Source organism: Aptenodytes forsteri, unplaced genomic scaffold, assembly GCF_000699145.1.
Source record: "Aptenodytes forsteri isolate BGI_AS27 unplaced genomic scaffold, ASM69914v1 Scaffold245, whole genome shotgun sequence".
In the NCBI taxonomy this organism is placed as follows: Eukaryota; Metazoa; Chordata; class Aves; order Sphenisciformes; family Spheniscidae; genus Aptenodytes; species Aptenodytes forsteri.
This window is the reverse complement of record NW_008795686.1, coordinates 420,265-446,912: the sequence shown is the minus strand read 5'-3', so window position 1 is coordinate 446,912 and position 26,648 is coordinate 420,265. Positions and strand designations below refer to the sequence as shown.

The 26,648-nt window shown below is 40.9% G+C and overlaps 1 protein-coding gene across 1 annotated transcript; it reads right to left on the bottom strand.

Annotated features, from left to right (window-relative positions):
• Positions 1 to 6,856: 6,856 nt before the first annotated feature.
• Positions 6,857 to 25,951, bottom strand: TBX18 (T-box 18). Its single transcript, XM_019472987.1, has 6 exons — positions 25,831 to 25,951; positions 22,734 to 22,905; positions 16,065 to 16,232; positions 14,809 to 14,873; positions 11,061 to 11,155; positions 6,857 to 8,558 (listed from the first exon to the last, which is right to left on the bottom strand). Exons 1-6 carry the CDS (start codon positions 25,926 to 25,928, stop codon positions 7,834 to 7,836), a joined length of 1,323 nt encoding a protein of 440 aa, XP_019328532.1. The 5' UTR covers positions 25,929 to 25,951; the 3' UTR covers positions 6,857 to 7,833.
• Positions 25,952 to 26,648: the final 697 nt, after the last annotated feature.

Sequence of the window (26,648 nt, the reverse complement as noted above, 5' to 3'; positions counted from 1 at the left end):
GCATCATATTTCCCCACATAGTATTTGTGTGTGGTTTAATTAGATGGAAGGATTACAGGAAAAGTTTGTGTCATAATGATTCTTTAAAGCGAAACCATAGATCAAAGTTCATAGCTGCCAAATATACAACTTTCAAAACAAGCTCAAGTGCTGCTATTAATCATGGCTGCTGGGGGATTTGATGACAAAGATTAAACTGCTGTAAAGGATACTGCTGTGCATCAGATTCTTGCAACTGTCATCAAATACTCTGCCAACTATTAACAGGTCAGAAGAGTTGTCCAGCATTTACCACGGGTGGCTCCATCACTGCAGTTGGTGTGGCCATCTATGCCATGGTGACAACCAGTGACACCCTCCCAGATAGACATTTGTGGGTTGTTATTTTTTACAGTGTGGCTGAAGTCTTAAGGTCTGCCTGTAGAGCAAACAAGAGAGGGAAACTGCGGGACCTCAGCCTCACAGCCCTGTATCCTCATGGGAACATCACTTGTGTGGAGTATTTTCCCTCTTATTTTCCACGTGGAGTACCTTCCCTCTTGCTTACTGCATGTTAAGAGTGCCCACCTGTGGAGCTGAGGTGTTGTAAATTCACCTCCTACTTTATTTCTCAGCAACCACTCTGTATAGATAAGCCCTCAGAGAGTGCCTCAAGGACCAGCTTTCATCCCATTTGCAATTACGCCAACCCTCTCTCCTTCCACACAGGATCACGTAATATCCCTGTGGGAAGCTACAGCATTCGCTTACACAGAAACATAATATGAAGGAAGTATGTAAAGCATACTTTGCAGGGCGGGAGCCAACAACCTGTGACCCACCAGCCAGTGCTCTGTGGTGGGTCACCGATGGCCATTAGATGGCATGTAGAGAGTTGTTAACCTACAGACCTGCAATATGCTGCTGTCGCTGCTCATATGTAACAGTGTGCTTGAGAAGTGGCCTTTCTGAGGTGCAGCTTTGCAGAGTCTGTAACTGGTATCAGAGTTTTGCACTGAGCTGTTGGTGTAACAGATGTGAATGACAAGTCTGATGCAACAAGCAACTGGAGATTCAAATCCAAAACCACAGATTTGACTACAGTCTTCAAAGTTTAGGGGAGTTACAGATCTGAATCCAAACTTCACAGCTGCGGCCAGCTATAAAACAAACTTATCTATACAATGGGTTGAATCCAAACTACATTTGAATATCCTTCATCTCTGGGAAAGTTTGGAGACACATCTGGCTGGAAATTTTTAAGCATCATCTCATCTTTGCTAATAGTATCTTTCAAAAAAAAAAAAGAAAAAATATCCTTCATCTCTGGGAAAGTTTGGAGACACATCTGGCTGGAAATTTTTAAGCATCATCTCATCTTTGCTAATAGTATCTTTCAAAAAAAAAAAAAAAGAAAAAAAAGAACAGAATGTTAAAGACTTAAAATGGCAGACATTCAACCTTAGATTATTTTAAGTAATTCAGCCTTCAACTTACCAAACAAAGGCCTTCATTCTACCCAACACTTCAAAGTTAAAGGTATCACAGATCACTCCTTAATGTAACAGTTCCGTCCTCTGCTGAATGCAAGGACATGACACCAGACAGACCATTTTTAGACATTTGTGATGGGATATTTTGATGTCTAAAGGTTCCTTGCTCATAGACCAGCCTTCATTTGCCTTCTCTTGATTTAAGATTTGTTTTCCAAAGCTCCCCTCTTTCCACAAAAAAAAATTCCTATGGGGCTGAAACATTCAATATTACAGCCGCCAGACATTCAGTTCCCTTCCCCTCCCAAAATGTTGAGGAAATTAATATATCCTTTTCAGTTATAGCAAAGTGAAATAAATGCCTGCTTAGATTAATTGCTTTTATATTCATTGTAAGATGCTGTTTAATTACCACCACGAGGATGACTGGATTGCATGGGCTTGGCACATAACTAGTTCTCCCTGAGAACTGGTCTCTTAACATAGCTTTGGGATCTGTTTAACACTTGTGCAGCTACACTTCTGTGGAGGATTACTAGAACCACATAAATGGCATATGCTCGCACATCTTTGTGTAGCACTGACAACGCCCTGCCTGAGTGCGGGGCAGGTAATCTGTAGTGCACACTGTGTCAACAAGGCATTTATCATACACAGTTATCTACTTGGTGATATAACAAAGGGTCTTTGACGATGTCTCTGGAAACATTAGTGTCCATATTGCACTTCAAAGAATACAAAGACTATCCGGGAACGTTTCCCTGAATTGGGACCCATTTTTCTGGTTTTCTGGTTTCTGCCATCTTACATTTAAATATGGCATCTGGTTTTCTTCTTACTGAGAACCATATACCAAGCGTAGTAACCAGGAAAGGGTGGGGAGGTGTTTTCCTTTGGGTTAGTGAAAAATATTGCCTGAGGAATGGAAACACTGCTTTGATTGTCATACAGCCTCTATTTTTATTACTTTTCTCTGTAAAATACAATAAAAACATTGTGGGAAATACATAGTCAATTATCTGCAGTGGGAGGGAATACACCATCCATCGGCAAGGCTTCTGGGGGAGGCAGCACCGAGTTCCAGCCTTGTCTTATCTTTCAGTGTGAGACAGACTGTGGCTCAAAAACTGCAGAAGCAAAAATTTAAGAACAAAAATATGAGCATGTGAAATGCAAAAAGCCTGTTATCCCCCTGAAAAACACCACAAAGGGCTAGAAGAATGTCCCTGAAAACAGAGTAACTACAGCTGCTGCATGGGTAAAGCACTCAGCGACAGAAAGAGGGATGGCTTAGGGTCTGAAAATGTGGTATCCATAAAGCTCAAGTCAATGGCAACACTACCAATGGCCACAGAGGAGTCCAGCTTTCCTCCAATATACTCTAAATTTACTCTTGGCTCTATATTATAGCATCCAAATAAAACCCAGTGGTGTGCAAATGAACATAAGGGCACGGCATAGTCCAAGTGGCTGCAGTGCTGACATAGGCTAAGCCTGTGCTGGGGCTACACTTAACATTCAGTGCAATAGCCCAGCTTTCAGGTAGCACAAGTATTTTCACATCATGCTTTATCCTTCTTGACTAGCCCGTGATGTCAGTTCTCGTTTTAGGCTACAGACTCCTGTGAGAGGTGCACTGAGATATATTTGGATAGAACTATACATTGTGGGTGCCGTCACCGTACCTGTGACATTTCAAAAGTGGATGGTGGAATTGCAGGGTCCATTTGTGCTACCTCCACTTCTGCCATTCCCTGCCGCAGAACTGGAGCCCAAGCGCTTGCCTTGAAACCTGGGCGTTACCTCAAATGTTTAGAAAGGCCACAAAGGAAAATGTATTTTGTCAGTGGAAGTGAAAAGGCAGCCCACAAAGACTAACCATTACCTCATTACGATGAATTGCAGTTATTGATATTAAAACTTGAACTTCAGAGTAAACTTAAACATTAACGTCACGGGAGTTCGACAGCGCATTCGGAAGAATGCAACAAAATAGTAATTTCATATGTGAAGTTGGTAAATAAACCTCTGAAAGTAGCTACTCTTCAGACTTTTGAAACACACTTTTACACAGTAGTAATTAGACGGATTTTCTTTACAGGAAAAATATACCCACAGAACCTGTGAGCTACTTCTGATGATGACTTATGTTCCTTCTGTTGAACTGCTCACGGTATAGACTTGCTAGCATTAATGCTGACATTGTCTGCGATTTTAAAGTTTCTCCTGCTGTCCTTTGTTGAAGCAGAAATGAGCCCTCTCAGAGTCTGATTGTGCTATTCCAAAAAAGGCTCTTATTAAAAACAGAAGCTTTCATTCTCTCTTGAGGCCTGATATTTATGATCAAGCATTTCATGCCTACTTCTCTTGCCCTAATCCTGGTCATTTGCAACAATGGTGGTGTTAAGTGACTATGAAACCCTAAAGTAATCAGATTTTCAGGCCCTGTGCCCTACGTCACATGGAATCATTTATTGCAGTACAATAGGAAATAAGGCCACTACGCATAACAGTATTTCTGGGGGGAGAAATGTTGCTCATTGCTGAGTAATAGTATACCCAGCTGATTATAGGCTGTAAATTGTGCCTTAGGAATGGAATTTTGCATTTAGAATAAGCAGAACAGAGAGAGAACGACCAAAGTAAGAGCGCAGAGAGAAAATATGCAGGGTACCAAGCTCCTGCTCAAGCACCTGGACACATGGAAGTGCTAACTTCCCAGATCTGGCTGACATGGGGCAGCTGAACTGGTCTTGGCAGCTGGGATGAGCTGGGCTATGAGGAACCAGCAAGGCTCCATCACTGGCTAATGAGCCCAGCAAGCTGCTCAGTCCCTTCTTCCCACATAAAAACCTCACAGCTCTGCTATCAGCCTCAGCATCTCCTTGTACCCAACATCTGTCGTGACCTTTGCATACAAATAACAGAGAGGTTCAACAGCAGATGGTTAAACTGAACCTCGTAAGAATTGTGGACTAGTTGTTATTGTTGCAGTTTGTTGTATTAAGTCTTTGAATTTCAGAGCTTACCTTAGAGCCACTTCCTTTGGTCTTGCTGAAGTTGTAGAGAAAAAAAAAAAGGCCCAAACCCCTCAATTTTCCAAATGTAGTAAAAAGTGTTTGAATACACACTTTAATATATTTTCTGTGGCATTTTTGTAAAATACAGATATATAATTATAGATATAATGCATATATAGCATTTACTATATTGATAAAAAGCTAGTCTTTTCACAATGACACACCAGTAAGTATGTACAATATGATTCAAATTTTAAGGAACAAATGTTTCAAACAATATTGTGTGGTTATATGATAAGAATAATTTGAGGAAAAATAAGAGACCAGTTCTAAAAAATTCCCAGACGATAAAGTACATACTCTTGCCAGGAGCACCTCCATGAACATCCATGCACAACCTTTTTTTTTTTTCCCTTGTAGGAACATGCATGATTTAGCTGTTCCACATTTCTACCTCGTCACAGCCCTCACGATGACATGATAATTATCTTCAACCTTTTTCAAGTACAGATTAATTGTATCATTCTTCCCATTTAAAGATTTGTCCAACTGCAACATTTCAAAGTTTTGGCTAGAGCAGGAATTACTATACACAAGTTTCTTGTTAATTTAAACCAATAGAGCTATGACAATTTACATAACTGAAAATTTGCCCATCTTCTACACATCTTAAAACCATTTCACAAATTCTTAGTGTGCGGTTTTTGAACAGTGTTTTTAGCACTGCAGGTCTTTGCTAGGAGGTCTGCCTCAAAGGACACTGCAATGCCAAAACTAGCGACAGACCTGAAGTACACAAATGCTCTGTTATCCTCATATATGAACACTACCTAGCCATTCATCTGTAATGTACTGTCCACAGTACAGTAGATGCAAAGATGATCTTCATCTTTAATGTACCGTCACCTTTTACTGTGAGGCAGAGAAGTGCTATTATCACATTTTACAGAAGAAAAAAAATTAGATGTAGAAAGGCTAAGTGAATTGCCCAAGGTCACCTGGGAAGTTTGTGACAGCAAAGAAGCAAACCCACATCTCCTCAACTGCAGGCTCATCCTCTTGTCTTTCCAGCTTTGAATGAGAACTTTCTACGTGTGTTAACATAAACAAATGTGTAACTAATAGAAATAAAGCCTTCTCCAGGCACGGGCTTAAAGACAGCCCTCTCACTATCTCTTCTTATCATCTGGGAATAGAAGAGGGCTGTTTCTGCAGGCATTATCTCCAACCCACTGAAGAAATACTAGCTGCAATGAGTCTTTCTTGAAGTGGGAGCAGTTAAGCCCACTGTTTGCCAGAAAAGATGTAGGAACTTTTGAGAAACACAACAATCCACCTTCACCGAAAAATCTAAGAGAGAAAAACGTAAAATTGGAAAGGCCTTATTTTCCTTCAATGCTGACCAGGGAAGCATTTTCCATTTCATTTGTACTCACTTTATAATGCCTTTACATCACCTGCACAATATAAAGGAAGCTTAGCGTACTGCTGAAGACAACCCATTCTCTCAAGCATTAAAATCTGTTCTACAACCTCCATGGTTCAGCTCTGACAGGCGGGCAGCTGAGAGGCAGCTTTCGCAGCAGGACTGATGCGCACCGGGGTTGTGCAGGTGCAGACAAGGGCAGAATTTTTGCCACGACAAGTGTCTCCCCGTGTCCTTGTCACTCTGGAGAAGCCTGGTCAGCAGCAGGTTGCGATCTGCGTTCTTACAAGCATCAGCTAAAACCAGAACTGGGAAGGAAGGGAACCTCTCCAATTCCAGGGCAAAAACTGACTGAGAAACAGAGCAGCAGTAACCTCATGACAGAAAGGAGTAAGAGGAAGACAGATGGCTCCCTGGAGGGAGGGACACAGGCTGTAGGTGTCATGTTGGAGTATTCAAAGTAAACTATTAAAGGAATTTTGCCTATTGTAATCCTGGTCCCAGTTTGGCCGTGTTACAAGCAGGCAGCTATGACAAAGTTCTGCTTCCAGCAACACTTGTGGGCAAACTGGGTCATCCGCCTAATTGCTACAGGCGATGTATTTATGAGATACTGAGGATGGAGAACTTTTTGCCCTTATTAAAAAAAAAAAACAAACCCAAACCCAAAACACAACACACACGCAAAAGGGTAAAACCGATAATGGAATTTCTCATCCTGCTCACCTTTTTTTTTTTTCCTAAATCAAACCTGCATTTTCCTTTAAAAAAGTAAAAATACAAAAACAAAGATACATTAGAATATCCTACTGTCCAGTAAATGTCTTATAGGCAATATTTATGGAGGAAAAAAATGCATCAAGCCCTTCCTTTGACAAAAATGAAGCATCCCAGGGGTGGAGATTTTTTTCCCCTTAAAAAAAAAAAAAAACAAACCCAAACCCAAAACACAACACACACGCAAAAGGGTAAAACCGATAATGGAATTTCTCATCCTGCTCACCTTTTTTTTTTTTCCTAAATCAAACCTGCATTTTCCTTTAAAAAAGTAAAAATACAAAAACAAAGATACATTAGAATATCCTACTGTCCAGTAAATGTCTTATAGGCAATATTTATGGAGGAAAAAAATGCATCAAGCCCTTCCTTTGACAAAAATGAAGCATCCCAAAGTTCATTCTGTACCAAGGAATGCTACTTCTTCTGCTGTTGGTTTAAATTACTCCTGTCACCACAATTTGAATATGCATTATTTGTCTTCAAATACCTAAACATAAATCTAGACTAATGCTGAAAAAAATAAATCCTAGTAAGAATGCTGTGCCGTTGATAAGCTAAAAACAGCATATCATGAGAAGGCAAACTAATCTTTCCGTTTACTTTGTAAATAATCCATTAGCTAAACTTCTATTTCAGGCTGGATGCTTGATGCTTAACACTTAAAAGTCCAAATACCCTTCATATCCCTTATAACAGAAAAGAAACTTGTAAAATGCCTTTGGTGCATCAGCTTATCATTGTATGAATGTTTTAAAGAAACTCACTAGTACTATAGGAAATATAAGTGGGCTTGTTTGTGTTGTTTAATACTCCAAGTGTCATTTCATTCTTTAAAGGGGTTAGAACAGAGGAGGGGGAAAGGGGAGGAAGTCTTACTTAATTTGTTGCATATGTCCCAACGTGTTATACAACTAAGTGTATTATACCAGAAAACTAAAGCAGTCTGCGCCGCAACAAACTCTGTGTAACTCAAAATCGGAGAATAATCTGGCCACAAGCAAGTCAAAAATTCAGTGAAACTTCCTCTCATATTATATATACACACACTTTACAAGCTACATCAAGTGTCCTTTCATATTCCAAAAGAAATACATTGTAGACACCAAACATACTGTACTTTTACTTAAAGGCTTCATCAAACCATATGTGCAGACACTTGAGAAGATGAGAGTGTTAAGCTTCCTAGGGTCCTAGAGTCAAAGAAATTCTGCTGCCCCCCACTGCTAAGTAAGTGCACTCCTTCCACGGGGGGCAACATCTGCCGATCCGTCATGGTTCCGCTTGGCGAGGACCCCAAGAAACTTCCTTGGGAAGAAACGATTTTCTCAGGACTGGCAGCCAGTTTAGGGGATGTGGAAAAGTTATATCCATAGAGCGCACAGGGACTGTGCAGTCTAAACGTGTTGTAGGAGCCTTGGTGGGTTTGATTAGTGGTAAAGGCATTGCTGGATGGGGATGGCATGATGTACTGGAGCTGTGGAGACATCCCTGAAATCTGCATAGATAAGCCAGTCTGCGGGCAGCTGAACGCATCCCCATCATTGCCACTCATAGACATATTCACAGTTGTGCTACTCGACACACCGACATAGGAGGGAGTCCTCGGGGGTGCAAACGTCTCACTGGTTTGGTTTGTGAGCCTGTTGTAGGTTTCAGCCAAAGAAGTGCTGTATCTGTTCAGGGTCAAGCCTGAGCGGGCACAAGCTGTGTAGTCAGCTGGAGCAAGGCTACAGAGCTGGCTAGTGTTGGGACTGAGGTGGAAGGCTGGAGATGAGCAAGGGGAACCCGGTAAAAGGTGAGGGTGAGTAGATGGCACTCCACTGCCAGATCCCTGGAGTAAAGTAGAGGAACCTGCATTTCCTGCAAGAGAATATTACAGTGTAAGAAGCACGTTGGAAAAGGTTCACTTCCTAGGTGACAGATCAAGACCTTTGTCTTTTATAATAACCCTTGACATGAAACACGACGCAAATTCATTCAAAAAATGACATGTACATACATGTGCAGGGGGGGGTGTGCACGTGTGGCACATGCGTATTTTTCAAGAAACAACCCGTCCAAGAAAGAGAAGGCAAGTTAATCTTTTGCAACCATCACTCAATACTTCGAGCTCCTGCCCGAAAGGTTAACTACTCTTTATTTGACACAGGAAGCAAGCTGCACGGCAGCTAAGATGTAGCCAGGCGAGTACCACATCACAGGAAGCCTTCTTCAAAGTTATGAATTTTGTATTGTCTATGCTGTGGCTACACCCCAGAGCGCGTTTCAAGCACTCTGTGCCTGACTCACTGTCAGAGCACCAGCTAAGGAACCGGCTCCTTAGCTCAAATGATAGAGGCTCCCACAGTTCAACAGCTTCAGGAAAGTTCACAACCTGAGAACAAAACTTCAGAACAACTTCAGGAAAAGTGTAGGCTGAGTACTGTGCACAGCTGCTTCATTTCTTGAACTGGTAGGTGGAGGTTTAGGTTTGCAGCAAACTGTTCACAAACTGTTCGTTTACTGGTATGAGAACTTTTTACGTGACAAATACCAGTGCTGAATGCTCCTGAAAACGCACTGCTTGGTACAGATGAAGCATTTTCTCAGGACTGAAAGTTTCCCAGCTGTAAGAAACACGTTCTTTTCTTAGAGATTGTATCTCCCTGAAAAACGAGCATAGAAAAATTGATTTGGGCCTTTCACAGTCTCCTAGGCGGAAGGCACTTAACACGGAAGACTCTCCTGTTTGTGAATCACACTATCAAACAGCTTGATGCTGCAGAGATACATGCTGTCAGTAAGTTAACAGGTTTTCATGATAGGTGAGCTAGTAAAAAGAAAAATACATTATCAGTGAACTCTGCCTGCTGCTTCTTGCTCTGTTGACAGGCCACAACAGGCGCAAAGCACCATAAGACACTGCCACGTTCAAGAAATCCTAGGCATAGGATTATGGCATACTTATTTTTCTTCCAGCCTATGTCAACGCCTGCACTATCCAAAGGTGGGCACTTCCACCATTAACAACCAGGAAAAATTTCTAATGGGGTCTTTCAGCAAGTCTCTAAACCACTCTACTGGCCACAGTACAGTTGACTAAAGATTTTCCAAGGATCCCAGCTCCCATTCTGTGAACATCAACAGTAACTTCAACAAGCTCCATAACCTGCAACAGCAGAAAAGGAAGCGGGAAGTTCATGGCAGCAGTTCCCCTGCTCTCAAACAGTGCTGCCATATACAAACAGGGCAATACAGCTGGCCTGTCTCCTAGACATTTTAACTTCATAGTGAGTTGCCTTTCAGTCTTACACAGTCTGCCAAGGTATTTCAGGTCTGATGCCGGCTTCTCAATACAGGCCTTTTTTACGAGGACGGTCCCCCCACCCCCATCTTCCACGCAAAACTCTGCCAACCCTGGCTTGGCACAAAAACTCCTCTTTAATTGCACACATCAGGCACGGATGCTCAAAATTTCTCAAAGGAGTGGGCCAAGGAGAAGCTGACAAAAGTGATTCCTGTGTATTTCTGTATCCTCTGGGGTTTTGCTCTAAAGACGCTTAATGGCTTTGGAATACATTGTCAAGAAGGCAGGAAGAATGTTTGTAAATTTGGTAGCAGAGAATGCAAAGAATCAATATTTAGTTGGGAAACATCTGAGAGGTTTTCTGTATGTATTGGGGTACTTTGGAAATAAAGGAACTCAGAAAAGAGTACAGAGACTCCCTTCTCTGTCCAAACAGGCCATTTAAATACACCTCCCTCCCCCACAGCACTACCTCTACGACGGAGAAAGTGGGAGCCAAGAGGTTATAGACCGGGGAGCAGGAAAAACCAAAATGGAGACGAAGTCCATTTTTTCAAGCTCTAGGACGCAGATAAAGTTTGTTGGGATTTTTACTGAACAACTTTTAGGTCTTTAAGAATCAAGGAGGAAACCCAATTAAGCTTGCCGCTACTGATTCATTACTCAAAGGACATTTCTTCTCCCATTCCTTTTTTTTTTCTCTTAAACACACAAGTAATTCCTATATTGGACTCTGGATGTGTACAACGGAAGTCATCTACAAATGAACTCTGCCTTGTGTATCTAGCCAGAGCATAACACTAAGGAAGAGGTTATTCCATCCTTAAATAACTGTCATCTTCCACATGTGATCTAATTTGTCTTTACGACCTAACATTTTTACTGCCACAGTGCTTAAGTTAGCGTTAGTTTTCTAACTTAGAATAGCTCTGATGAGAGGTGATAGCCTGCACTGGGGTGGGTTGGTTGCTTTTTCTCTGCAAGTGACACACTCATCTAGATTTTTGTAAAGAATGATGGACAAAGCTTTATCTTCATGCATTTTTGTTTTGAAAGAACACAAAGGAGACCATTACCTTGTTTGGGTATCCCAGGTATATCTTCAAATGTAAGTGTCCTCAGCGAAGGTCTCCAGAAGGCATAAGACTCTACCAGAGCTTCCAGTCCCATTCTATTTAGAACAAAAACATCACGGTGTCATGAAAGCAAGCTGTATTTTGTCACATTTCTCTGCATAGTTTACCTCAGAAACATATAAAAATTAGTAACATTTTAGAATTATTTTGAGTTTCATTTCCATGAGATCGCTGTGATGTGTAGTCACTGGGCTGGCAGCATGCAGAGAGTTTCCCATTTCCACAGTCTGGCTCTTGATGTCAGTCTTGGCTTTTTGGGGTTTTTTTTTGCGGGGGCGGGAGGGGGACAACTTGGCTAAAATGACGTTAAATGTTTTCCTAGTATGACATTTCCTTAAAAGTAATGCTCTAACTGCCAGAGGTATGATCTCCTATTTCTGCCTAGAACAAAGGTGATCCACTGACAACTTCTATTAAAACAGGATTCCCAGTCATTACCAACGAGTTGGAAAATCACGCTTACAACATGAGCAAGCCCTGGGTGTACAGCTCTTCGGCTACTAAAAAGTATAAAGCAATGTTGTGTCTCAGTTATTATGTGCTCAGCAAAATGAAGATTTTCATTTTCTAAAGGCAATCATTTTCTTTCAACAGTGTCATGACAAAACAGAAATAACTGGGTAGACAATCGTGGCAGACTATTTAGAAGAATCTCTATTTCCTGAAGGCAAAGGCTCCTATGTTTTCTGACAGAATCTATGAATAATGCACCTCAGAGGTATCATTTTGCTGTTATTTTTGGCTGCTGGGCCCCAAAGGCCTGTTAAGCGTCAGCATCAGGCACACACCAAAAACAAGTGCTCGCCTTTGAGCAGCAGCACTCTGTAAACTCGAATTATGCAAATAGCCCAATTTGAAGCTACCGACATGGTTCTTCTGATACTGCTTCTTCCCCATTGCATTTCCAAATGTATTTCAGGAAACAGTTATAAAATATTTATTAGCTGAACCTGGACTAAAAAGATAGCCTTCATTTTCCGCAGCAATGGTGAATTTTCATTTCTAGTTAAAGCGGAGATAAAAGCCACCTCCTGGAGGAGTGTAGCCAAGGCGATAATTTATACAAGATGCCTTCGAACAATTTCCACATTTTATCACCACCCTAATTTACGCTATCAAATGGCCAAGTTTATTTAACAAAACAGTTATGTTTTTCCTGAAGTATTTAAAGGGAGAAATTCTGGTCCTTTCCTGAGTAAAAGTTTTTATAGGGTCAAACTTAAGGCCTAACTGAAGAATGAAACTATTCTCAGCACATAAATTCTGTTGCACTTTGCAAATGCACAGGGAATGCTTTTAAAAGGTGAAGCTACTGATTTCTGTAAAATAGCCTGTGGGACTGAACAGGAATGACCTGAAAGGGAATATTTTTAATTAAACAGAATTATTGCATGCAGCAGTGCTGAGTAAGATAGCTGCAATAATTAAAGCAACATTGGAAAGTTGGATATAATGGTACCACAGTATTTTTTTTATACTTGTCTTGGAGATTAAAATGCCTCGGTGATAAGTATACCAGCTAGAACAATGAAGACAACCGAATCTTAATGTTCAGCAACAGAGTAAAATAATAATCAACTGAGTAGACGAGTAATTTAATTTAAAAAAACGAAATTTTCCTTAACAACTAAAAATCTGAGCTGCATTCCCACACACACTTATTCAGTACCACAGAGCCTATCAAAGAAAACAGCAATACTGACTTCAGTAAACCAATGTCAATTTGCAATGGACAAGAGTTTGCAGAGTCAATTCTGTAACGAGTGTGTTTGTTACAGTAAAAGCATTCAGACCTCATCCAAAGCCAGTTCCGAAACATTTATACAAAGGCTGGCCCTTCCTACCGGACTGGCTTCCTAATCATTTCCATAAACCATATGTCTTTCAATTAAAACACCCTGCTTTTTTTCTAATGCCCGAACCAAACTTACTGCTAGCAGCCAAACAAAACAAAAAAACCTCTCTGGATATCCCCAGTCCTACAACTGGGTTTGCACGGTTGCAGATGCAGTACTCTTACTGCACCTACATCATCCTCGGGTAATACCAGGGCTGTCCCACCACGTCAAATCCAGTTCAAAACTGGTTTCTGAACGATTCTTTGCTCTCTATTTTCAAGGGCATCTTCTCTTGTTTCATAGAACATTATGGAAGAAATTCTAACTCCACTTAAACTCCGAAATTTCAGAGGAGTCAGGGTTTCACACTTCTTAGGAGGCTCTTTAGTACTTATTTTATAGCTCTGCAAAAAGCATGCATAGCGGAGACACTGCCTACGGAGAGCTGTCAAATAGGGCATGTACAGCAACTCTTTTCTTCCCCGAGTACACACAGCATGTTTTGCTTCTTCAGTCACTGCATTTATCTGGAAGTTACTGTTCACTTAATTTCAAACTAGAAGGCTACAAAGGAGGACAAAACTCTATTTATGCCGGTGCCTGGGGCGTCACTTCCAGGCCCCAGGACAGAGCATGGCCAATTGTTTCTTGCTTGGAAGACAAAAATTTTAGAGAGCAACAAATGCAGAGTGCAAACTGAAAAGACACTTACAGTGGGTTCCCGTAAATCTTTACAACTACGCCACCCCTTCTGTAACTGTTCATCTTCTAAAAACTACTTGTTTGCTGTCTGGTTTCAGCACTTATGCAACTTAGGTGGAAGCACAAAACAGGCTTTGATGCTGTAGCCTCTGCTAAAAGAGCAGCTCAATAAAGCAGCTACCAAAAGATACTCTCTGAGCATTCCTATCAGCACAGAGTCTGCTCCCTTCTCTGCAAGGCTAGGTCATAAATATAGCAGCTTTAGACACCAAACGCAATGTGGTCACTGGAACTGATGTATAATATGCACCACAATTAAATGCTGCTTTTTTTAGCTGAAATGGTTTAACATACAATTCATAACAGGCTTAAGTATTTTGCATTAAACCGTCTTTGGATAAAATACCTCATCAGTACTGGCAGCAGGGACTAGACCAAGTCTCCACCTTGCACTACTCAGATTCCCCATTGCTATTTTGAAGGATTCATGGATCAAGAGAGAGCAAGCAATTAATCAGTCCAACCGCAACAGAGGAGGTGGAAACCAGGCTCGTTTCAAGGTCATCTATAGCCTAGCAGGAAAGGCATTCACGTAGGAAGTGGATTTCAAACTCCTTAGGCTAAAGAGACACTTGAACATGGGTCTTCCACCTCCTAGGCAAGTGTACTAAACATAAGGTTACTGCATGAGGCGACTTAGTTTTTCCCCCTTTAAGAGAAAACAACGAGCCATTCATCTATACTAAATGCCACTTACATGCAAAAGAACCTGGGCTTATAGTTTGACACCAGTATCTGCAATTTGTGCCTCCAGCCAGGAGAAAGAGGAGATTTCAGGAGCAGCCTGAAATCACAGACCTGAGTATGCATTTATTCCATTTGCAGCCTCCATGGTATGCCACCACTTCCACCGAAAGGAACTTGAGTACAAGAGTCAAGCTGAGTGCCAACCTGTTCTTGACCTAGATGGTCAGAGGAGTAGGAACGGGAACCCACCACAGAGAACATTACTGGGAAACCTAAGTGCTCCCTCAGGGAGTCTGAGTCCTCAGACTAATTTGTCTGTAAATATTGGTATTCCCCTCAACCAGCCTTCACAAACCTATCCTGTCAGCAGTAACAAGCCCACCTCCTTCCCCAACACCTACCTGTTACGTCCCGAATCTCTAAACCCTTTGGCGAATGGATTCCTATCAATCTTCAGACGAGTTATCTGTGAATATGATCAGAGAAATTATTACCTGCAAACTCAGCTAAGTAACACACAAAATGACTCTCCTGACAGAATTAAGCCGACAGTGGAGTAGAAACATCTTCACATTTGCATGGTTTAAGATGGATGTCCTGAAACACAGCAAAATAAGGGCCAGCCTTCTGATCATTATTTTTGCAAATCCCCAGAGAAGCTAATAGGTATTTAATGCTACCAAACGGCAGGTTGGAATTCTGGAGAAAAATCTTCTGGCAAATGTCATTCTTCACCTAAGAGAGTATACTGCCTAACTGCAATAAAATTAAATTAAATTTTATTTCTGTACGGGTCAAGAAGGAAATGTGAAAAGAGAGATTATGTCTAAGCTATTATCCTCCATAACAAAGCAGCAACTCCCCCCCCAAACACTTGTAATTTATTTAAATAAATTTGATATAATATAAATAATATAAATAATTATATTTCTGTATTTACATGGCTCTCCTGCTCTTCTCTTTGTAAAGATAGCAAGGCATATATAATTTCCCAAAATACAGCTGCAGTAACTTATGTGGAATTAATAAAATGTCACAATATTAACTGTGGTGTCACTATATATGTTAATACTTAAACAAGTGGTAATAAGAGCCAAACACCGGAGTCACGCAACCTGCAGTTTACTTTTGACTTTGAATCTGTGTGGACCCAGATAAATTGCAGTTAATAATATACGCTGAATACAGCTAATGAAAACAACTGCAACTTTCTTCAGACCTCAGCTTCTCTGTTAAGGTCCTGGGAGTTTTGAAATCACTGGAGTCAGGAACAAAAGTGCTTTAAAAATTCTATCCAGACATGTATTTACACTTAAAGGTACAAAAACACCTTTAAAAATTAGACCGCTCTTTGCCTTGTGCTTCAATGCTGTATTTATAATTAAGACACCATTAACTATGCTAATTAGACCGTGTGATCTCCATAATAAGAATTACTTTTTACACACAGCATCTAGCCCACGTGGCCTGAAGTCTCAGCTATAGCCTCCAGGCGCTGCTGCAATACTACTAGTGAAAGCTACTTGTATTACAAAAAGGGTTTAGATAATGCTTTTTAATAAGTGGTATAATAAAAGTATCTGCTTTTCTCCTATCTCTTACTTCCCTGGTCTACTCTGAAAAGCCTGTAAAGTGCTAAGCAGAAAGTCCAAGTTACCTGTTGATTTTGGTACGCTGTGACAGTAGTGAAAACTGTCTCCGGAAAGGAGAAGGCTTTCACCCCTTCTCCTGAAGGGATAGGCTTGACGGGGGACAGATCATCTCCACAGTCTTTTCGGATGACGTGGACACGAGGCTGATATTTATGCATAGAGTGAAGGATAATCTATGCAGTCATGAAAGGAAAAAGATAACATTTATTAGAAAGGACACCCTGCTGTTTCAGGACTAATAGCTTTTTGGAACAGATTATGGTATGTGTTTACCATGCCACTTACTGGAAATCAAATGTTTTCTTTAACCTCTGAAGGTTCTTATTACAGTAGTCTAATCCCTGTGCATTTATGTTATTGCCAACCCTAAGCACTTAAAAATTACAACTCGGGAGCTCCAAATTCAGAGACTGGCTCAATTAAAAAAAAAAAAAAAAAACAGAAAAAAAATCAGGAGTGAAGTCCTGGTCCCACTGGAATTAGGAAAGTTTTGTCACTTTTTTCCACTGGAGCCTGGATTTGATCTGACAGGATTAACAGCTGCAGCATTTGCCTTTTGCTTTTGGAACCTTCAGGGTATGCTTGGAGCAATTTTCTTCCTGATATCCCAAAGGTTGGAAACGTATCTTGTTTTAAACACAAGCTGAGACTCTCACACTCTGAAGAAGCAGAAACTTAGAGTAAAATAATACCAAAATCCAAAACTCTAAAGTGTTAATAACCCTAGATTTACAATACAGACAATGAATATCAATACACAAACCCCTCCCAGCATACAAAAACTCAATTAAGAATAAAACATAAATGAGAAGTATATGAACTCACAGTTCATAAAGTTAAACACAAAAATACCTCTTGATATTGCTCCCAAATTTTAGAGGAGATTTAAAATACTGAATTTTTCCTCTATTTTACTCCACTTCAGCTAACTACTACTAAAATAGAAAATTTCAAGAAAAAAAATAATTGGAAGCTGAACTATTATTGTTGGAAGGCCTAAGAAATTAGTAACTCAATAAATAAACAGTCCTATGGCTATTGGAACCACTAATCAACATTCAGGGGAAGCTTTTTAATTTCCTGCTCCTGGAGTAGCCTCAGAATGTGCATGTGCTCAGGCACTCGACAGAGCCCTTATGCCAGACACCGTGGAAGTTCATTCATCCAAATGACACAGAGGACATTACATTCATTTGGATAAACTAGAGTTTGGCTAGTTTAGTACACTTGGTCCTGGCCAGATGACATGACCCCGTTTTGGATAAGCCAAGTTTCTGGATAATCAGGGGTTTTATTAGCCTGTAAGTAAGGTTTTGACAATGACATCACAGGCTCCAATTAATTTGCTCAGGGAGTGCCCTATGGATGTTCTCATATGAAGCCTTTTCCCAGTCTCTGGAATCTTGCACAGAGCAAGATTTTTATCATGCAAATGTGTATTCTCTTTTACAACACTCCTTTCAGTTCTCCACTGGCAAAGACCTACAAAATGAAAATGCTGAGAGGACAGCACATTCCTAACCCTGTTTTCCTGTGAACACCCAGCGATACCAGGGGAGGTACTGGTGCAACTGAAAAAAACCATCAAGCAAAGCTCTGTTCCACTGTTCAAACCCATCGCTGTTCTGTGCCTTGCCATTTGCCTGGGTGCCACTGAGAGTGCCACATTCTGCTCCCACCCCGATTACTTCACCCCATCAGCTCTGCAGTGCAAACTACCACTTGCCTACACGGCGGACTTGACCGTACGCAATGATAACCCAGGCAGTTACGAACAGCTCTGCTCATGTTTCAGGACAAGCGAAGTCATGGCAGTACGGAGATGAACACCTCCCACTCCTTATCTGGGTGGCTATTACAGCTAAACTGATCCTTGTCATCTCTTAAGAGCAACCTGGCTTGGCTCTGCGCTATACTGAAATTTCCTGCGCTGACACACGGTTAGACGATTAGCAAATCCATAGCAAGAATTTTTTTTTTCTTGATTTTGTTCAGTGCCTTGTACAATGGGATCTTTGTTAAATGATCAGGACTCTGAATTCTAAATAAATAATATATAACTGCAGAGCCCTGGTGAGTTACAGAGCAACACTATGTAGATAGGACATAAAAAGAAAGGGAAATGCAATGCCCACTCTGAAAATCTTTCAGCTCTATTATTCTAAGCATCACCAAAAGTTACTGTGATGAAAAAGCTAAGGAAAAGGAGATTCCTGCTTTTCATTCCGCATCGCTTGCACATGTAACAGCACAAACGAGATCTAACAGTTTATCTGCAGAACCAGCAACTTTCCCTTCGTACCCTTAAAAGCCAACAATAAAAAACCCCAACCAGAACAAACCCCACCGAACGCCAAGCACAAACTGGCATTGCTTTCAACTCACAGTTGAAGAGCCTGCCTCTCTCTACAAATCTCTCACAGGGCAAGACCAAAACACTTCGGGGGGGAATAAACCTCTCCCGCCAAAGGTAAAATTACACTTTGACCACTGCAGATGTCAAGACATCATTATCGGACTGAAGACGCCACAGCAGGGAGCCCACAGGTAGGCAGCAGGGCAAAGCAGAAGCCTGGCAGAACAAAGGTGGCCAAGGCACCTGCAGACACACAAAAGCTGGGATTACCTCTGCAATACGACTTTTGAGAGATGCTGCCGTGATGAGGCCTCAGCATTGACCCTGAGCTTGGGTACCATCGTGGCACAAACATCACAGCCAACACAAGCGAGAGCCCGATTCTCTTTCGCGGGGGAGATGCCGATCCTCCGGCAGCTCGGCGGTGCACAGATTACACAGCCACCTCCCCACCACTGGCATGGTCCTCACCTTGATGTTGTTTTCACCAAAAATCCTCCTTTGTCCTCCCTGCAAAGCCCATGTTATTCAGGCTTCTTGCAGTCAGGGAAGCGTGTGGGGCCAAGGAGCATGGACTCCCTCTTCACAAAGACAAAAACTGCAAGTGCAAATGCTGATGTTTCCCAGCTTTTCATTGTGACAAGAACATATAACTACCCGTTGACTGTAAGCAGAGCTCGCTACTTGGAGCCAAGTCTGGGCAGAGCAACAGCCTGCCTCTGCTTCCAGCCTCACCCCACTTTCAAATGGGGAAAAAAAAAAACCAACCACCAAGGAACAATTAACACGCCAACAGCCTCATTTTCACTAAAAGATGTTCCTCTGCATCAAAAAATACTCAGTTGAAAAGCATGGAAAATAGCATTAAAAATATTGACTTTTCCCCCCTACTGAAATTCAGATTAAAAACTGCAACAAAATAGAAAAATCAGCCAGCTCTAACCAGCCGGAGGAAGAGACTGCTTTTACAATGCAGCACTTACTCCACAGATGCGAGAAGGATGAAAGGCATTAACAAAGGGCACCCAGACCATGCACTTCTCAGTGTCAACTGCAAAATGCAGGTTTACTCTTCCTTACCATCACAACTCAGATGAAAGACGCAAATGCCACAGTATGTGTCTTAATGATGCCATTGGGCCTTAATGCCTCTATAAGCACACAGTCTTTCCAAAGTAGGGAATTCACCCTGGGACTCCCTTTTGAGATCGAAAACACACAACAAAAACATATCCTTACAAATTTTGCTTGATTTCCTCAGCCTTCAAGTGGAACCCATGTATCAGAGTGTCCTACACGCAGACGTACTTCAAAATCTCTCCGCAGAACAGCACTATAAAATTACGTCGCCACGAACTCCCACTCAAAATACTGATGAAAATAGCAGCAGGCAGCAAGGAGCCAGAAAGCGTTCGAGCAGCGAAGCAAGTCGTCTTAGAGATGGCTGATCTCCTTTCGCAAGAAGCTAATCCCAGGCCAACACAATGCAAGGGGAGTTGGCTGCCATGAACTACTGCTACAATATAAATACTGCACAGGAACACTACCTTAGCATCTGTTTGCAAATACCGTCCCCATTCCCATGGACGTGGGTCACTTCTCTCACTGGTTCTGAGAGTTAATACTCTGGAATAGGTAAAAGGGCTCTGGGCTGATCTCATGCGAGCTCCCTACCTCAGCGCCTGCAAGATCAAAACCCAGCCCTGGGATTTTACACAAGAACGCTGCAAAAGCTGACACCTCTGAGGAGCACAGGAAGAATAAAGGAACAATTTCGACAAGGATTAAAGCCCCAGAACCAGACAGCATGGAAAGCACGCCCAAAGAACAACAGCTAAAACCCGACACTGCTTGAACTACTGGAGGAATGATGGCAGAGTGTAGAGACCCCACCGAGGTTTCCCTGAGCCGTTCTGCCTAAGCAGGAGGGGAAAAATAAAAAACTTTCTAATAATCTAAAATATACCCCATCTCCTATACAGCGGCAGGAGAGTCAGAACACTTGATGTAAAAACACTGTTCGAGGGACAGTACAGCCTTGACCCCTCGCTCTTCTAATCCCCCATCCTTCCCCTGGTACCCTTTTGAGAAAAATGGTTCCTTCCTGCTTATGCAAAACAATTGGTTTTTATATTCATCACAAAATATGATTATTCGTTTTCCATTATTGCTGGAGGCATTCAGAGGCTACATAGCTTTTTCAATACAGCATTCCACACTACCATAGCTTTAAAAGAAAAAATGTACCCATTGGAAGAGACACTTTTCTGCTTTCTGCTTTTGCCTTTTCTGGTAATTATGAATGACAAGTTTGCAATTTCCCAGATTTGAGAAATATGAAATTATTTTACAGTCATCCTTCTTTTGTCCTTTTATTTTAATACTTAAGTTTCCATTTTGGGGAGGAGGGGCGCTGCCGTAGCTCTGAATCAGTTCAATGTGTCTCAAATCACTGTACTAGGGCTTTGCTTTACTAGTTTCCAAATCGAAACACTTAACTAAAGACCAGAAAATTTATATCCCCCCACATTATGAATAATGGCGTGCTGTGTACACTACACAGGTTTCAGTTCAAAATAAAAACAAAGCTAAGATCCGGGATGGAAAAATACAGCAATACAATTCTCTACATAGCCGAGATTTTATCACAGGGCAGTTTGTGACTGCAAGTGCACGGGTGGACCACAGTACCCACACATCGCCCCTCTGAAATGACGGAATACAAAAACCAGCCGCCCTGCTCCCCGTTGGAAAAGCGACATTGTACCGTTTGCATCCGCTTCGCTTTTTAAAGCCCTTAAAATAGACTCAGGACTCGGAGAAAGCAACTCCCACTCGAGAAGAGTCGCAAATACACGAATGCTGGGGAAACTACGGGAACTACCTGTACTAATCTTTACTCAAACAAACACTGCCAAATGAGACCCCGTAACTGTAATTCTGGAAAGAAGCGAAGTAAAACATCTTTCTTACAATCCTTAACAAAAGCACTGCTAACTCAAGAGATGTAAATACCCCCACCTTCCTTTTAAGTAAGAGCGCAATGAAATTATGAACAGTATTATACGAAAGGGAGACTTTTTATCCTTGTTACCACATTTGCTAGCTCAGTCCAGCCAGTCTCCTGTATTCCTGCCTCTGTAAGGTAAAAGTTGTAGCTCCTGCACGATGTGACCAGAGTCTCAAGTTAATCTCCTTTGCAAACACTAATGGGGAGAAAAAAGATCATACTTAAACTTGGCTTACGTATTGACAAAATACCTGGCTTAATGTCACAGAGTTACAACTATGCTGAAAGATGCATGTAGTATCTTTGTACTCTGTGCCAGGTACATTTTCTCTCGCTCCCTTCTGTTAAGGAGAAAGTATCCTGCTTAATAAACTGGGCTATACTAAGGACAATGGAATCCACATCCTGTCTTAAAACTTGCCTCTAACATCTTAAAACTCTACCACTTGGAACTCGATGCTCCTTCTGAAAGCAAGCCAACATTTGCCATTTATTACAGGATTTTGCAAAATTAAAGACTTCACCCTGACTAAAAACAATTCTCATTTTTTAATTATTTCCTAAGGTGTCAAGTAAAACTATTTTAGGGATTGCTGGAAAGATACTGGCTTACATCTGTCATGTTTCAACAGTTTTGAAGAGAAAAGGAAATATTAACATAACACATTTTGTCACATTAGATAATGTCATAACTAAACAATTTAGAACTTGCAAACAGAACACTCATACTGCATACGTCTTCGCCAGTTTTTTCAGAAGTAATGAGCCTCAGCTGTGAAAGGGTCTTGCTTCATAAGGTATGTAATAAATCATTATCGGAGCAAACCCAGCTCCCATGTTGTTCGTTTTTGACTGCAATTATTAACACCTCATGGGATTTCACACAAATGTTTAGGTTAAGAAAATAGTTAAGTGTATTTTTATTCACATGAAGTTATTACACACTATTAATGTTTCTTCTAGCCACTTGTGAATTTAAGCATCCTTTTTGATCAGAGCAGAAGTTGTGAGTAACACACTCGGTGGGAAAACATGACAGCAATTCTGCCCCTTCGTATTAGGCAATTTAGCCTTGTAAAGTCTTACTCTGCAGAAGGAGCTCTGTTTTTGAGGGGGGAGTAAAACAGCAGGCTCTAATCAGCAGTTAATTATCGGAGCAGAAAGTAAGCAGATTTTAGATCTGGACGGTAAAGTTCCAAAACAGCTTTGAAAAGTCAAGCCTATTTCTGGCACCCTGAAGCTGTACGTCAGTCTTTCGAGGCTGAGCAATGTGCCTACATGTAATACTGCAGAAGAGCAAGTACTCACATGCCCTTGATCGTCCAGCTCATTATTGGTAAGCTTCAGTTTGTCAAAGCTGATCACTTGTCTCATCCATGTCTCCCCGGAGGCAGGTGAATCCGGGTGAATATAAACACGAGGCGGTACCGGGGAGTCAGCATTACCAGCCACCATCCACTTGGAGCTATGATAAACATACCTATAAAAAGAAAACAAATACCTATAACCACAAAACCCGAAATAATTTATCAGACCCATTCAGTATTAATAAATTAGGGCCCATACGTACAGCAAGAACCCACCAATTAACAAAACATGAAAGGACAATAAACAAAAGGTATTTTTTTAGTTTCAAAACATAGTTCTGGTATCTGCAAAAGTAAGGTTAAAAACCACGCTCTGATCTGACCTTAGTCTTCTTAAAATCAGTAACAGTCTTAATGCTAGGCTCCACACTGAGCTTTAAGCTGGTGTCAGTTCATCGATTGCTACAGCTCTGCTCTGAATAGGCATCAGCAAACAGGGAAGAATCTAGTCCTTCATTTATCAAATCGAGCAGTAATTCCATATTTGGAAGATTTAACGTGTTGAGTCTAATATAAGAGTCTATAAATAAAGCTATTGAAGGGAAAGAACGTTATGATTGGGAAAAATAATGAAACTATGTCAAAGTATGCTCTTGCTATTTCTGCAAGACCGTATTAATTTTCTTGAATAATATTGCAGAAAGGCTTAAAAATGAAAAAAACGCAGCCCATATTTCATTTGATAGGCCAATGCTGACAAAGTCATTTTCTAATATAAATAGTGCCTGCTTTGGTAGAAAACTTATTCTGAAGGCAGACACTTCACAGGGCAATTTAAAAAGCACTAATTAAAAATGTCAAGGTATTTTCTTCAAGTACAGTAAAATTCCTGTAATTCAGCTGTGTTTTTTAATAAAAACAAGAAAGACTTTATCAAATCATTTGTTTGTACAATTCAGTTTCCAACATAATTGGAAATGAAGACAAAACGATCCAATACATGCATCGCTGCGTACAATTCATATCAAGCTGTAAAACTAAGACCTAGAACGGTGGTGACATTCTCTCCTGGAGAGAAATTCTCAACCCCGGATCACACAAGTCAACGGTTGTAAGGTTTTTCATTTATTTTATATTTGTTGGTTTATACTAAATACATGTTTTCGCTACAAAAGTAAATAAAGTCATAAATACACATGAAATATTTTGAGCAACAGCTTCAGCTTCCAAATATTTACAACAGGGTCCAATTTTGCTAGAAATCTAGACCTAGAGGTAATTTTCTTCATTTCCATTTAGTTTTGCTATCTGCTATGACAGCTAAAGACTAGGCTTCATATGTGACTGCTGTGGCATCTTTCAAATCTGAAGATCTGCAAGACAGTTTGTAAAGCCACATGAACAGCCCAAGTTAAAATAACAGTCAGCAATAAAAAAAATCATAGACTGCACAGCAAAGAATGAATAGTGGAATCAAGTAAAACACGTAAAACATTAATATTTAGCGGGAAGGTTAAAGGTGTGGTACTAACACATGATTACAGAAATTTAAGTTTGCCAACTAAGAAAATACTGCCCTTCATACAACTTCTGTTAAGTGACTTCAGTTATCTGGGCACCATGTATCACACTGGGCAGACAGTGCAGCTCAGTGTGACTGTATTTATTTTAAATGAAAGGAGGTGTAACCAACCCATATTCAATATACCTGTTTTCAGTTTTTAAAATTAACATTTTTATTCCATTTGGAGTAATTACCTTGCTTTTTCTATGAATTAAGGAATTGCTCAGACCTTCTAGGAATGATATGCTTAGATTGCTAAGTAAATGCACACGTGCAACACAAAGCAAGAGAAGGGCTTTCATTTGAGCTGCACTGCACTGGTCCAAAGAAAAAAGCATTTCTTCTCTATGGTACGGTCAGAAAAGCCTCCCCCAACCGTATGTACTGAACATCCTCAGCACTGGTATCTGCACCTCGTTGAAAAACACAAAATCTAAAATGATCCTAAGAAACGTCTTAACATACCGCACGAGAAAAGGACAAAATTGCAGTTAATGAGGTAAGGACACGCAGAAAACACAGGGCAGTGTTTGTGTAGGAAACGAGGCAGCATTCCTGCAGAACCAACCTTTTGGTCTCGGTCTGAATATTCCTAGTTCTACAATTAAATCTGCAGCGGTTTTCCCTCCATTATACTAAGTATAGGGTTGAAATAATCAAACCAGCAATTGGTAAGGACCTGATCCTGCCTCCACGGAACTACTTGGCCAGGCTCCTCCTGGCCACTACGGAGCACGGGATCGCATCTGCAAAGCCAGACCTACAAAACGTCGACAACTCACAGCAGCAACTGCTGCGGGCCCAATCCTGCCAACGTTTCTACAGGACCAGCGGTTTCAGCAGAGCCCAACTAGCTCCCTCGAAACACGACTGCCCTCGCCATAGTGAGAGTTTCAGCACATAATTCCTACCCTTAAATGTTCAGGGAACAACTACTTCTGTTCCTCACGTTATTCTTCAGACAATAATGCCATCAATTCTTTAAAAAGCAGTAATTAGAAACATTACCCTTTGTGAATCTAAGCAACCAAGTATCTGAGTGATAAACAGCTTTTAAATTAAACGATACAATCAATTTGAAGCGTGACCGAGAAAGCTTATATGCCATTAAATCAGACATCAATGCTATTAATGTTATTAATTAATGTTAATGCCGTTTAGCACTAGAAAAACGGGCATTTTCATATTTATTTGTTAATAGGAAATAATTCCCACCGACACGATGAGGAATAAAATACGGTGACATTTCCTGCTCGCACTAGAACTGCACTCTGCAAGCCCAAACCTGGGCGTCTGCCCACAGCACATACACAACAGAAGGCAAATGCATAAAGAGCTTCAACAGAAATTTTAGTTGGTTTTGCATACTTGGCACAATTTTATTTATTTTTTTAAACGCACTGGGATGAAAATAGGAATCTGAAGGAGAGTTAAACACGACCTTCTGCTAATTCATACAGTGTTAACGTTTTCTTCCGATAGCCGAGCTCCCCACGGCTTGCATCATATGTTTTTTGCCTTAAAGTCACCATACCTGTATCTTTTGTTATCCACTGGCACAATATCCATAGCAATATAATACTGCTGATGTGGGTCTAAACCTGAGATCTTCACTCTCATTGCGGGAAACATCCGCCTGAACACGGAAAGAGAGAGGTCATTTTTAATACGAAACAGACTCGGGAACGGTTGTTTAGGAAAAGTAACCGGTTCGTGGGATTTTTCTCGTTCTTCCTTTTAGCCTACGGAGTCCTTTTGGACGATTGTAGTTACATAGCCATGAAATGGCCCATTCGATATGTCAAAACAGATTTCTAAAGTGCATTTACTCGAACAATGCTTCGTATGTTTTGGGATACGCTTTGGGAGTACAGCTATTACCACATCATTTCAACTTTATTGTTAGACAGTAAATCATTTGGTTTTGAGACTTTACTTTAGCAGGACACGCATTTAAAGCCGTTCGAGATAGTAGCTAGAAATGTATTTCTGGAGATGTGCAAACGCCGCCTCCTCCCAGGGAGACCAATACTTACAGAAATGCAAATCGCCACTGCAGTTTCAACTGACAGCAGCAAATGGCGTATCATTTCTGCAGCAGCAAATTAGAAAGCTAAATCCACGGCGATGCAATTGTAACACCGCAAGGATGCGGTTATAAACGCCAACGTGCCATGCCGTAACCCAACAATGTGGTCTTTATTGAGACGGGACTTCCTGTCTGCAACTTACTAAAGGTGAAGTGCAAGAGCTACTCTGTCTTTGAAAGGTATAGTAAAACTTCTTTATTGAAAGCAGAAACGAATCTACGAGGTAATTTCTTAAAAAAAAAAAAAAAAAAAAAAAACACAC